We start from the raw sequence: 12,999 nt of genomic DNA, 5'->3' as shown, positions 1-12,999 counted from the left end.
CTTGGCATAGAAGGATCAGTCTGAAGTGAGCCAAAACCGGCACAGTTAGTTGTGTCTGATTCATTTAAGGATGCCGTGCAGATGAACTCTATTTCAATCTCACACCAGAAACGGATACTGCTCAATGTTCTGTGCATCAAGCTATCAGGCTGTATGGAAATTAAATAACACTGCTAACTATGTAATTTATTTCATTGTCTGTGCAAAGATAAACCACAGTTCTGCAGATGTCCTGGCTCTAGAAGGGACAGCCATCTAGCGCAGGCGTCATTTCTACGCTTCCGTTGACCATGTAGTTATTCTGCCTCAGCCTGTGGAAGTTAGAGGGATGGTCGAACAGTAATGAGAATGGTGGGTAGTAGTATGTTAGGGCTTTGTTATTCTTAGTTATTTCTAAAAGCTTCTGAGATAGATCGGCACATGATTCTGCATATGAGCATGCAAACCTGTCTGCATTAAACACACAGATATTTGCAATGAAATTGCCAGCCAGGGTAGCGATGAGGAAAAATAATGAGATCTTGGCGCTCACTGTCACAAAATGCTTTAGTGCAGACTTGTTCTTCTCCTTTCCAATCCTCTTCACCAGAAAGCACATTGCTAGGGATGCAATAATGTAGGGTACAACGTAGATATATAAGAGATCAAAGTGTCTTGCACGTCCTATCTCATGCAACAGCATAGCTTTGATTGCCTCAAAGCTGTTGTTCTGGATAGTATCCTTGCTAATTATAATGCTCATCATGGACTTGAATGGAACAGCATTGCTAGACGCCTTGTTAGAAATACTATCTACAACAAACACCCTTGAAATGTCAACATCGAACTCGGCAAAAAACTTTTCGTATTGAGAAATATCCATTCTATTCCTTTGGAAGTATTCAGTAATGGGAGTACCTCCCAGAAGATAAGGTATAAGATATGCTAGCAAAAGAGCTACTGCAGCGACGAAACAGTTGCCAAAAATTATAAGACGAGTTGTTGATACCTTTGAGGTGATGAAGGAAACAAGCTTGACAATGCCATATAAAACTAGGCTGCCAATAATACCGCCACATACAGTGAAAAATAATTCAGGTGCTACAGCACATACTACTAACAATAATAGGCCCAATGCTTTCCAGAAAATTATTTTTCTTTTCGAATATGGAACCTCATAGTGGTTGAATATGTACTCAGATGCCACATCCAGGACTCCAAGAGAAAATAGCACTATCGGTTGTACTAAAGTAGTGCCATACCCAATAGCAATGTACAAGATCATTAGTGGCCAATAGTCCACATCTACAAAGCAGAAGGTGGTGGGCGTAGCTGTGTTTACTACCATCTTGATATTTTCGGGATAGAACCACCACAGCCCAATGCATTGGTATGCAAGTGCAGTAGCCAAAATAACCATCTGCAGAGCTAGATACTTTGCAAACTCACTGGCCAGTACTTTCTTGACCACAGCATAAGAACCACTAAGAAGATGCTTGGGCCTCCCAACAATGCTTGCTTGTTCAGCAGTTGCATTGTGTGTATCACCGACATCAGCTAAGCTGTCTGTAGTGGTTGAAGTAGGCATTTTTATGAGGTGGAAAATACGACCAGAACTTATCTAAAAATTTGATAAAAATTTTAGAAAATCAGAGATGATTGGAAATAATCTCCATTGGCATACTTGTACACATTGATATAGTTATGCATACTACAATCCACTCTAGAGCTCCATCATGCAGAGGAAACAGTATCACCAGCAACTCTTGTATTCCCCTTGTCTCATGTTAATGCTTTCATCAGCTTGCTGTCTTACATATCAAGATATTTGATTAAACAACGATGCATGTCTCCTTGCTTTCCTATCCATATACTCTGCCATCCTACCCCTTCTAACTTACACCTGACTACTATAATATTCACCTCTATCTTCATCATATCTAACTACTTACTTATTGTATATCCATTCTCATCTTAGTAGAGCTGCTACCAACTGCTTACTCCTATCCATCCTAATATTAACCTATCTATTTTACATCGCTAAAAATCCATATCAACCATTATATTGCCAGACCTTGGATCTAGTCTTCTGAACAAGTTTTTCTATTTGCTACTTGGCTTGAGACAATCAATCACATATGTCTTGTACATACATATAGGCTTATTAAGCAAAGACTGCAGGAGAGGTATGCATACTCCGTGAATGTGGCTGGTTTGTACATGGTTTTACTGGCTATATGTTATCTGAGACTATCGTTTGAGTATTCCCTGTCATACTAAAATCAACTGATAAATTAAATCAATCAGATTTTTGTAAAAAGTATAAATACAAGTTTTGTATTCACATCCATGCACGGTTTAACACTACCAATTAAAACTGTAACTGGCCTGATCAGAGTACTGTCGGTTGGATTTCCTATGCTATTCTCCGCAGATGCCAGTTGCACCGTAATGAGTAAAGATCCAGAGCCTTCATCTGATGATTCGTTAGAAGAACAGTTCAAAGGTATTTCCGTCTCTGATATTGAATCAGTCAATATCTCATCCCACTCAGCTTCCAACTCCAGAGTTTTCAAGGATACAGATGGCTATTTTACCGCTTTTATGGAGGATTCTAGAATCATTAAAATGATTGATGAGTATCTTACAAATTCGGATCTTACACTGCATGAAGATTATTCAAGTACTAAAGCTGCGATTTATGAAGTGGTGGCAATGAAACTATATTATTCTTGCATTCAAACAGAAGATGAGTTTTTAGATGATGATGGATATTTAAATGAAGACGAAGTTTTAAACAAAGATGGTAGCTTCAAAGAAGAAGTAATTCAAAAAGTTGAAGAATACCTACGCGAATTCAATCTCAGGACAATCGCAGTATCAGATTTTGAATTCAACTATACTCCGATAAAGGCGTGGGAGCTCCTTGTTGATAACTGTGAAACTACGCATTTGTGGATATCAAAAGCGGCAATTGACGTTGCTGCACTGAACAGTTCAGGTCTCAGTAAGTTAACAATGCTGACTTTGAAAAATGTTGGACTGACAGAGATGCCATGCCTATATAACCTCACAGATCTTGAATACCTATTCTTGAATGATAACATAATTGGGTACGTCAATCTTCAAAGCTACTTTGATGCTAAGACAGGCGGCAGTACTATGCCAAAATTGGTGCATCTATACTTGTACGGAAATCCTGTATCAAAGATTGATGCAAGAATTAAAGAGGTTTTCACAGATAAATCCATGGAAATAGGTCTGAATGGGGTAGGGTCGTTTTCTATACATGGTAATATGAAGGATAAACTGGATAAAGTACGTATTCAGCTTGTTGAACCAGATGAGAAGAAAGAGAATGAGTCGGATGTCAATAACTGATTAAATTGATCTTCGATACTGATTTAAAGTATTTTTATTCACATACCTCATTTAGGCTTTATTTTCTACAATTAATATCTTCTCTAGTTAATTTTCATACGAACTATGTCTAGTCCGAACTGCTTTGCCATTATGACTGTGCTGTTTAAACATACTATCCTCTACTGCACACGTGTTTATGTGTTTATAAAGTGTGTAAAGAGCCTTGAGCTATACTCATATCTTGCTAATCAACCTATTTACAATGACAATACTTATCCTGGTCTTTGAACTAATATACTTTGTGTCTTTCTACTTTTCCTATTGTAGCTGCCAAAGAATATCTTCACGCCAGCATCACTAATTTGCTCAGCCCTATATGCTTAATACATCGATTTGAGAATTCCGTGTGATAGTTTGAAAGAGAGCATGAATACTCTTTGCTTCTAAATCCACCATTGTTTTGTAAACTACCTCATTATTATGCTATAAAGAAGATCACCAATGCATCAAAGGGGCCGTTGAGTGGTTGCTCAGTTACAAAACTTTGGCAGTATGCCAAAGAACTTAAGATGAATATCGATGGTAGAAGCTCGCCATGAGGCTGAGACATTCAGCGTAATCAACCCCAAGAAGAATATTTTAAAATTACGAAATACTGCCCAAATATAAAATAATGCTGCAAACTTGGTATCATGAGTTTATTTCGTAGTTTTAAATCAGCTATTTATTCCTTGGTACAACTTAATAGTTATCAGTCACAACACATCCATTGATTAGCAATTTTAGCTGCGGCCAGTCACACTTTTCAAACCATATCCTTGGAATGGACCCAACAACTTCATCTTTAACCCAAATGGAGCAATATCGTAATGTCTTCGGAAATCTAAATGATTCATTTAGGCCCACATCATCAGTGCATGATGCATACTTGCCAACATTAATTGAATCAAGCCCTGTTAGGTCGAGGTATAGTAGTTCTAAATCGTTGATCTCACTAATTTCATACGGCAATTTCACCAATCCTGTATGTCCATTGATTACTAACTGTTTCAAAGATTTCACTGCTGCTAAACTTCCCCAAACAGAGCTTGCATTGGAAAAGTTACAATCAGACACTATCAAATGATCAATGCTTTGAACTCCTTGCAAATTAATTGATCCGAATGTGCATTCATCTAATAATATAGTCTCTATCCTAGTAGAGTGATTTGAAGCTGGATTTTCGGATAGAGAACTAATCGAAGGCAAATTCACTGGATCAAGCACCTGTAGAATGTTTAGTGTCGTAAATAAGGACTGCTTTATACTTATATTTTGCACCTTGGATATGTGCTTGAGGGATATTGAACCGAATGAAGAATTGACCAGACTTAGATCTCTCAAATCATGAGTGTCTTGCAAAGTCAATAGGTTCGAGACACAGCTGCTTAAAGAGACTTCAAGCAACATAGGCATTTCTTGCAAATTCACTGAATTCAATGAGCAATCCTTTAAAAGAAATTGACGAAGCTCTGGCATCCTTTTGAAACTCAATGACTCTAACACAAAACTGTCCATGCCAAAATACTGTAGCTTCTCCATTTTACATAAGTCAATTAACTTTGGCTGATTGTAATTATCTGCTTTGATGAATCCTCTAGTAGATGTCGGCACTGATGTGTTAAATATTCTACCAAGAACAATAGTCATCTGTCTCAACCATTTCATCTGGTTTAATCTTTTGAAACCTTCAGTGTCAAATAGTAACCATCTAGATCGTATTTCGAGTATCTTAATATTTCTGTGTTCAAGGATCCAATCTAAGTTATGACCCCTAAGATCAAACACATTCTCGCTAGAAATATTAATACAAACAAGTTTCTGGGGATTAGGAAACTCTAACTCAATGCATCCTGTTAAACTATCAAGTTTAAGACATCTTATATTTTGCATAAAGCCAGCCCTTCTTTTCAACATGCCTAGTATGCAATCTGTCAATTTTATGAAGATAATTTCTGAATTGGCAATTATATACTCCTTTTTTGATGCACTACATTTAATAGAAAGCTGTTGGAGAATGACAATAAATTTAAAAAACCGGAGCATCATAATGCCTCTTCCATCCGTTTCATGGCTCGTTAAAAATTCCGCATAGTTTATCTGCTGAGAAAAAGAATCCCCTATGGCATCAAAATTGTCAAACTCAATGATCGTTCTTTGGAAATATTGTATGGCTTTTTGTGCTATTTTTTCATGGAGAGCAAACAATTTATCAGTTTTATATAAAGATTCATGAGCTATTCTTGAAAGCCTAAATGAGTTAGCAACCTCTTTCCTGTTACTGTCAAATTTAGCCAACTGATTTCTCAAAATACTAAAAGTGGTACTATTATAAATACCTAACTTTTCAAAAAACCTCTTCAACCAAAAAATTGAGCTGGGAAAATACGACTGCTGCATGCAGAAATCAAAGAATTGCTGATCATCAAGCCTCAAAAGAATATCCTTTAACTTCATAATATCTGCTGCAAACTGGCTTACATCTCGAATCTGGCGAATTTGTTTGAATACATCGCTGTATCTGATTCCATTAAAAAGTGGGATGCTTGTAATCTCCGATACAATGCTGTCAGGCAGCTTGGGAAATCCAGTATTCTGTCTTGCTGGCTCTTCAGTATCAGAATTTCCAATAGCTACATGTGAGATGCCTTCATCACCGGCTAGATTGGGGATCTGAATACTCTGCTCTGAACCTGGACATGCATCGTTCAAGCTATGAAGCGTAGCCTCCACGAATACAATTAAACTGCAGATTAGTTTGTAGATCCCTCTCGTTCGTGCAATATTCATTAAGGAGTATGAACTGAAAATTTTTAAATTAATTAAATCAATTCGAATTTTGACAGGAAAATCAGAATAGGACAATATAATATGTTGCTGTCCACATCCAATCCACAACCAGGCTGATAAGTCTCTGTGAATAGATATATCACTCAGAAACTGCAGTTGTAGTGTCTTGTTAGGATATTGACAGACGTCAAGTACGTATTATCAAATTATCTTAGATGCATGCCACACCAGACTAGTAAAGAAAATTGGTATATCTTCCGAAAATAAATATTAATATTGCAATCTTCTAATAATAAGACTGTACGATACTTTAAGGGTTTATTATTTGAACTTCTGTTCGTCTAGTCTCTCAAGGTATACATTTAATATACAAATAGAATATCTCTCTGATAAAGCCTCATCTGAACAGCTTCAACATAAGAAACATTTTATGCAGGTTTTCCATGTGGCCAGCCCATAAAAGACAATTTAAATCTAGCTACACCATGGCTAAATTCTTTTTCAGACTTCGCAGTTCGATTGGAAGCCTCACTTAATGCTCCAATTAAACTGCCTATTATCCAATCCTAAAATCTAAATGATTATTTTCTGGCTTTTGTTTATTTTTATTCTGGCAGTCCATGCAACTTTTCATCAAAATTATAAACCAAATACAACATCCATTACGAAATTTTCTAGTTGAATATGCATGCTTTGTGGCGAGGCACTATGGAGTGATTTCCCAGCAGTTGATCTTGGGCCTTTTCCTATCTTCCACTGTTTTCTTTATTTTTCTGTTTGGTGTAAACTCAAAATACCTCAGCTGTATGTTTACAGGTTCGCTAATTACACCTTTACTTGCACACGATCTAACAATCTTTCTGCAAAAATTTGAGTATAGGGAATATGGCCTCTCTTATCTACTTGAATCACTTGAGTACATTTCCAGTAATTCTCGTGAAGTGTCCGTCTTTCTCTGCTTGCTCTCGATCGCAGGCTCGCTTTATTTCTCAAAAGTGCCTTGGCCTGTCAGATCATTTCTGTTTGCTGTCTATTACTTCAAAACTATTTACCCGCTTGCCAACATGGCAGACTTTTTCTTGGAATCGGTTATCTGCTCAAGCTTTTTCTTGCTTCTCGCCTATCTTCTTTATTATCAGACCTTTGTGGGCGAAATTTTAACTTCTGTGTTCTATTCCCTGATAGCTTCCACAATAACTGTGGTCACCATGTACAAAATGAACTCATTTGAAATAGAAAATGTGGTTGGAAGACTGCTTTCGCTGGACCTGGCATTTGGAAACGTACAGTACAACGCCTATGTGATTCTAGTAGTTCTTTCAATTGCATCTCAGCACGCCATTAGAATGCTAAGCCCAAGGATTAAGAAAATGCCAAGAATATAAAATAAATAAAATTGTAGATGAAATATTCAAAGTTGTGTCAATAGCTTAAGCCTGCCTTGCCAAGATTGTACGATATTTTGTTACTCTCCAGGTTGATGGCTCTTGATCTAGCATATTGGTCTGGCCTCAAACATTTTCTATGGTGCTTTTTGTTGCTAGGTTCTACTTGTGACAACTTTCACCAATAAACTTAGCCTTCTGCCGAGCGTTAAAGCTAAGATTTCAGCACAATATAGCTTGGTTAGCTTCAACTTCACTGGAGCATCGCATAATACAACGAAATTATTCGTGTACTATTGCAGGATTTCTATAGAAAGACCAGAGATTAATCTGTATACTAACTTTGACTCGGGGCCGAAACACAAAATGTTTCATCTTAAAAATAAATACACAGAAATTAATATCTGTAATGTTTATCTTCTTATTTCTTGCAAAAATGGCACATGCCTACGATGCAATTACAACATTTCTAGACAATCCCATACGAATTTTCTCTTCTAACTCCAATCATGTATTTCTGGCCAAGGATCTGTCAAACAACTCTCTTGTCCACACTTCAAAATTTGCAATTGTCAAAAAAATTTACTCATCTTTTACAATTTCAAAAAATAAAAACGAGTATCAAATTAAATCAGGGACGGAATATGTTTGTCAAAAGGACAACGAAGTTGGAATATGTGACAAGGAAGATTACTGGAATATTAAACCGCAAGTTGTGGGATATAGAATTTCAAAGAAGGGAGATAAGTGTCTAACGCTCGAAACAGGATCTAGAGTCACTTTTGTGCCTTGCTCGGTTGAGAAAGATCAGACATTTGACTTTAAGCTCGCGGAAGAAGATGAAAAGTGCGATGAAGCTGAGAGTAGTGGTAATATTAAATCAAAGGCAAATCCTGCGCCACAGAAAGTTTTAGTTGATTTAGATTTTGAAAGATTGTTGAATAACAACACTATAAGGGACATAATTGAAACAAGTGTGAGAAATGCTAACCGTAACAGCCTGAACGTAGTAGAAGTAAATAATAAAGAGAATATTCCGTGTTCTGACGATCACCACAACGAGCATAATGAATATGTGGATCATCATCAGTACAGAGGACATATCTGGGACGAATCAACCACCAGGAGTGACTTTGAGGCAGCGCCACATAGCACAGGGTTCATATTTGTGTAATAAAACTCCATCTTTTGTTAGCTATTGTGTATTTTCGATATATTATATACACATAAAGTTGAATTTGCTTCATTAGTAATATTACTGCGACGTAAAGTATCAAGGCAAGTGAACTTACCAGTGAACAATTAAAAATGTTTCAACCAAATTTAATTTTGGACATCAGCTACACTCAGCTCAGATGGACGGGACGTCATCGTATTTAATAAAAGTGGCGATGAACCAAACTTCTCCGTGATAAATTTACGAAGTGCATCATGAATTGCTGATTCTTTAGTTACTTTCCTGGCATCCCAGCCTAATTCCTTTGCAGCCATGACATTTTCTAGCAAGTCATCAAAATAATATATTTTAAACTGCTTGCTTATAACCTTTCCCGGGTCTATTCCTAAATCGTTCATCAGAAATTTAAATGCTGATTCCTTTGGCTTGAGAATCCAGTCTTCTTCAATATTCTCGTCGTTTGAACAGTATATCTTTTCAAAACATTCATTAATACCCAAAGCCTCAAGGATACTTTTAATCTTCTCACCAAAGCCGTTAGTTAGGCAATATTTTTTTAATGGAATGCTTTCTAATAGTCCTTTCAGCTCATCGTCTGGTTTCAGGAACTTGCATGTGTCCATAAAATCATTCTGCTTTATTTGCTCAATAGTCATTCCATAGTCCTTCATAAGTCCTATTTTCATCGAGCCATGTTTTTTCTTAAGTTGTTTAAATGTCATTTCCGAGTCTCCAAATAGTTCTCGTTCTCTTGTATTAATGAAGGCACTCTCTGCAGCTCTAAGTTCAGCATTTTCGTACAGACAATAATCAACATCAAAAATCATAATGGATTCTTCATGATCAATCCATTGGCTGTTGTGTTTCACCTTCGAAAAGTGCCATTTTAATAATCTCAGGAAAAATTTTCATGGGGCGAAAACTAAGTTTGCTTAAAACTTATTTTGATCAAAACCACACTAAAGTTTCTGACCAAACTTGGCAGGCACAGAAACTTGATTATTCACTGTTGAAATGCCAGATGGACAATAAATTTCTTTAAGATTCTACAAACAAATGCACACTAGCATATTTCATCAGAGCTTTGAACTTTCAGTAGTCAAAGTAGAGAAGTCAACTGTAGTTTTTCAAAATACTTATGAGCACACTGGCAGAATTATCTTCACGATCGCCTTAGCATACTGCTGTTTTTGTGATTAGATCAGCTGTTGGTCTGGATACTTCTATAAAACGCAGCAAAATGAGAAATCTTCAGCGGCTAACTTTAATAACTTTAAACAAACATGCTTGTTGCATGCATGTATTCTCTTGCTAGCTTGAAACACTGTTTCTTTTGTCTGTCGTATATTTAAACCCAAACACTACCCTATCTATCCAATGGTTCTCAGTCAGGAAGAAATGACAGACTCGGAAATAATACAGCTGCTGAGTGAGTACAACTTCACGAACCAGGAAATGTCGCAGATTCTCCGAGAAATTAAGAAGAGAGATTTTGAGTCTGTGCTAGCGTACATTGAGGAAGTTCGGAAGAATCAAGGTACATGGCAAGACAATGACAAGGAAAAGATGATGGATGAACTTAGGAAAAGAAACGATATGCAGAAGATGGAAGAGGAGCGAAAGGAAAAATATAAGCAACTGCTGAGAGAAAAAATAGCGGCCAATAGAAGGGAACAACAAATAAGAGAAGAGCAAGAGAACCAGACAACAAAGACAGAAGAAAAGTCAATCCAGATTGATGCGGAAGTTAAGATTAGGATTCTTTTGGGAGATAACCAGGAAATCTACTTGGGATTTGATAACAATGCCACCCTAAAAGATCTTTACGAGAGAGTAGCCTCGGAATTGGGAAGAACGTCTTTTGAGCTAAGTGTCTTTGGTGTTGGATCTTCTGTTCCTGTTTCTGACAAACTAATAGTTGATCAATTTAGCGCCAAAGCAGTGATGCTTGAAATGAACTCGGTAAGTAACTGAACGCTAATAAATAGTTGGAAATGAGTTCTTACATTAAGAGTTATATTAAAATAGCGATTTAATACTTCATCGTTTATAGTAGAGCCTGGAATTAGAATTTCAGTGCACTGGCTTAATATAAACTACGCTATTTAGCATTATTCTTTGACAGCAAGCAATCAGTGCACTGCTTTTTCTTGCAATTCCTAAAATAAAACTTTGGTTGCCCCAGCGATTAATGTTCCTTTGCACTGACAATCTTAAAAATGAAGACAGAGTGGCTCTGCTTGGAGAATTTGTCAAAGTAGACAAAGACTATGTAATTATCCGCTCCAACAACGTGCTCTTTAAAGTACTCCCAAAGGGATTTGATGGTTTTAAGACTAAGATTCTTCTCGTAATTGGAAGCTTGAAGGATGGAGTTGTTCATGAGGAACATACTCAACAAATTGAAGACGGGTTTGATCTAAATGCATTCCAAAGGCTGGCTAGAGCTTCTGTAAAGTACCCCGAGATATTCTAATAAACTTGCATACCTTGCACCGCTTTTGATGTAATGCATTCTCAGATGCTGTCTTTTCTCCTATATAGCTTTGCATTCAAACTGAAATACTGCAATAAAGGAGACCCTAATGAAAAAAACCAGTACTTTATGGTTTAAGCTTGTCGTTTGTATGCTGTTCGCATATGTAATCATAGCTATAAATTAAAAACACATCTCAAAGAATAAATGTTTGGCAGGAAATGCACTTTACTTATGCTTGCTATTTAAAAGAATATTAAATGCACTACTACCAACATTTTTTTACTTCTCGTCATTTATTTCATTTTCTTGATGCTCCTTAACAGAGAATGAAAAGGGACTGCGTGACGGCTTAACCGACTTTTTGATCTTTGAGCCAGGCTTGGACACAACAAGGCCAACATCATCTTCCTCTTCCTGTGTTATTTGGCTGAGTGTATTTTCTATGCTCTTAGGGTCATTTTCTTCGTCTGAGGATTCTATCCAGTCGCTAAACTTCGGCTTAGGCTTCTTTTCCACAACAACCATATCTCTCTTCAAGCTAGTTTGCCTAGATCTGTTCATAAAAGAATCCTCGGGTTCATTTGCTCTGCTCTGCCTCTCTTTCTCGTCTAAATATGCTGTGAAGTCCTTTGTGTCCTTGTATCTAATTGAAAAATCGCTATTTTGGGTTATTTTATGTGAGTACTTATTTCCTCCCACATGCATCCTCCTTAGTTCTTCTGTAGTCCAGCTATCCATCTGTGCCGACTTCACTCTTGAACGATGCGCACCCAGGCGCCTATGTAAAGCTGAACACTCGTAGCAAATAAAAAACGAGTGTGTAAGATCAGCCCAGGACGGGTTAGATTTACCGCAGTCTGCACACTTCTTGTTATACGATAAGTTCATGAGATAGTCCAGAAATTCATTTACTTTGTCAGTATTGTATTTATTATTAAGCATTGGCTGGGGTCTGTAAATACAGACAATAAATGTGGAAATTAAATATATTCAAGGATTGCATTTAAAATACCCAAATTCTCTATACTTGAGACAGTATGCAATCCAAAAGACAAATTCCATCTACATTATTTTATTATCTTATATCGGCCACACATGGTCCAATTAAGCCTTATTGTATTCCACAACCCCGTGGCATTTCAATAGCGTTGTACTCTCTGAATAGCCTAGTTGTTGCTTCACCATGCTATAGTTCCCTATGAAAAACACAGGACCTTACGGACTAAAACCTTGATTCTCTTGATTGGCCCCGTGTTTCGTTCATTTAGCAATATCCCCGAGTTATTTAGTATTTTCAAAATCGATTCGAGAACCGATCCGTCGCCCTGTTCGCTGACCTGATAGTCTAGTGCCATCAAGCACACTCTTTCTGCCTCATTCAGGCTTCTTTTATCGGTTTCAGAGACCAGTTCCCAACTTTCATTTGTAAAGGCTACATCTCTATAGTATTTTGATGCAATCACACAGCAGGATAGGAATATTAAATACTGGTTTCTTAAAATTTCAAAATTATTACTATCCAAAAAAGGTCTACGCTTTAAAATACGGAAATTCACCCCACAGCTATCTGCGCCCCACATCTCTACGCGATTGATCCTGTTTAATATCATTTTGTAGAGCTTAACTGCAGTTACAAAGGTCTGAAGAGGTACATCCGCCTTAACCAGCGTATTTACGAGTCTTAATGCAGGCACTCTGTCACCTACAAGCTCATGGATGTACTCAAAAAGGTTTGAATAAAGGTCTTTGGCATTGGCATGCATGTTCTCTGTAACCAAACTGCCTTT

The 12,999-nt window shown here is 37.1% G+C and overlaps 9 protein-coding genes across 9 annotated transcripts; 4 read left to right on the top strand and 5 right to left on the bottom strand.

The window, feature by feature from the left end:
- Positions 1-238: 238 nt before the first annotated feature.
- VICG_01199 (uncharacterized protein) lies at positions 239-1,567 on the bottom strand (the record flags this gene model as incomplete). The annotated part of the gene is made up of 1 exon (XM_007604583.1): positions 239-1,567. The coding sequence occupies one exon, from the start codon at positions 1,565-1,567 to the stop codon at positions 239-241; it is 1,329 nt and encodes a 442-aa protein (XP_007604645.1).
- Positions 1,568-2,328: 761 nt separating this feature from the next.
- On the top strand, positions 2,329-3,360 carry VICG_01198 (uncharacterized protein; the record flags this gene model as incomplete). The annotated part of the gene is made up of 1 exon (XM_007604582.1): positions 2,329-3,360. One exon carries the CDS (start codon positions 2,329-2,331, stop codon positions 3,358-3,360), a length of 1,032 nt encoding a protein of 343 aa, XP_007604644.1.
- Positions 3,361-4,083: 723 nt separating this feature from the next.
- VICG_01197 (uncharacterized protein) lies at positions 4,084-6,171 on the bottom strand (the record flags this gene model as incomplete). Its single annotated transcript, XM_007604581.1, has 1 exon — positions 4,084-6,171. One exon carries the CDS (start codon positions 6,169-6,171, stop codon positions 4,084-4,086), a length of 2,088 nt encoding a protein of 695 aa, XP_007604643.1.
- A 620-nt stretch (positions 6,172-6,791) lies between these two features.
- VICG_01196 (uncharacterized protein) lies at positions 6,792-7,556 on the top strand (the record flags this gene model as incomplete). Its single annotated transcript, XM_007604580.1, has 1 exon — positions 6,792-7,556. The coding sequence occupies one exon, from the start codon at positions 6,792-6,794 to the stop codon at positions 7,554-7,556; it is 765 nt and encodes a 254-aa protein (XP_007604642.1).
- A 436-nt stretch (positions 7,557-7,992) lies between these two features.
- Positions 7,993-8,730, top strand: VICG_01195 (uncharacterized protein; the record flags this gene model as incomplete). Its single annotated transcript, XM_007604579.1, has 1 exon — positions 7,993-8,730. One exon carries the CDS (start codon positions 7,993-7,995, stop codon positions 8,728-8,730), a length of 738 nt encoding a protein of 245 aa, XP_007604641.1.
- A 149-nt stretch (positions 8,731-8,879) lies between these two features.
- VICG_01194 (uncharacterized protein) lies at positions 8,880-9,602 on the bottom strand (the record flags this gene model as incomplete). Its single annotated transcript, XM_007604578.1, has 1 exon — positions 8,880-9,602. A coding segment is annotated over one exon (723 nt), but the record flags the coding sequence as incomplete, so codon positions are not given.
- A 508-nt stretch (positions 9,603-10,110) lies between these two features.
- VICG_01193 (uncharacterized protein) lies at positions 10,111-10,707 on the top strand (the record flags this gene model as incomplete). The annotated part of the gene is made up of 1 exon (XM_007604577.1): positions 10,111-10,707. One exon carries the CDS (start codon positions 10,111-10,113, stop codon positions 10,705-10,707), a length of 597 nt encoding a protein of 198 aa, XP_007604639.1.
- Positions 10,708-11,491: 784 nt separating this feature from the next.
- VICG_01192 (uncharacterized protein) lies at positions 11,492-12,154 on the bottom strand (the record flags this gene model as incomplete). Its single annotated transcript, XM_007604576.1, has 1 exon — positions 11,492-12,154. One exon carries the CDS (start codon positions 12,152-12,154, stop codon positions 11,492-11,494), a length of 663 nt encoding a protein of 220 aa, XP_007604638.1.
- Positions 12,155-12,408: 254 nt separating this feature from the next.
- On the bottom strand, positions 12,409-12,975 carry VICG_01191 (uncharacterized protein; the record flags this gene model as incomplete). Its single annotated transcript, XM_007604575.1, has 1 exon — positions 12,409-12,975. The coding sequence occupies one exon, from the start codon at positions 12,973-12,975 to the stop codon at positions 12,409-12,411; it is 567 nt and encodes a 188-aa protein (XP_007604637.1).
- Between the last annotated feature and the right edge of the window lie 24 nt (positions 12,976-12,999).

Source organism: Vittaforma corneae, assembly GCF_000231115.1.
Source record: "Vittaforma corneae ATCC 50505 unplaced genomic scaffold supercont1.9, whole genome shotgun sequence".
Taxonomy (NCBI): Eukaryota; Fungi; Microsporidia; family Nosematidae; genus Vittaforma; species Vittaforma corneae.
This window is presented reverse-complemented; position numbering and strand designations above follow the sequence as displayed.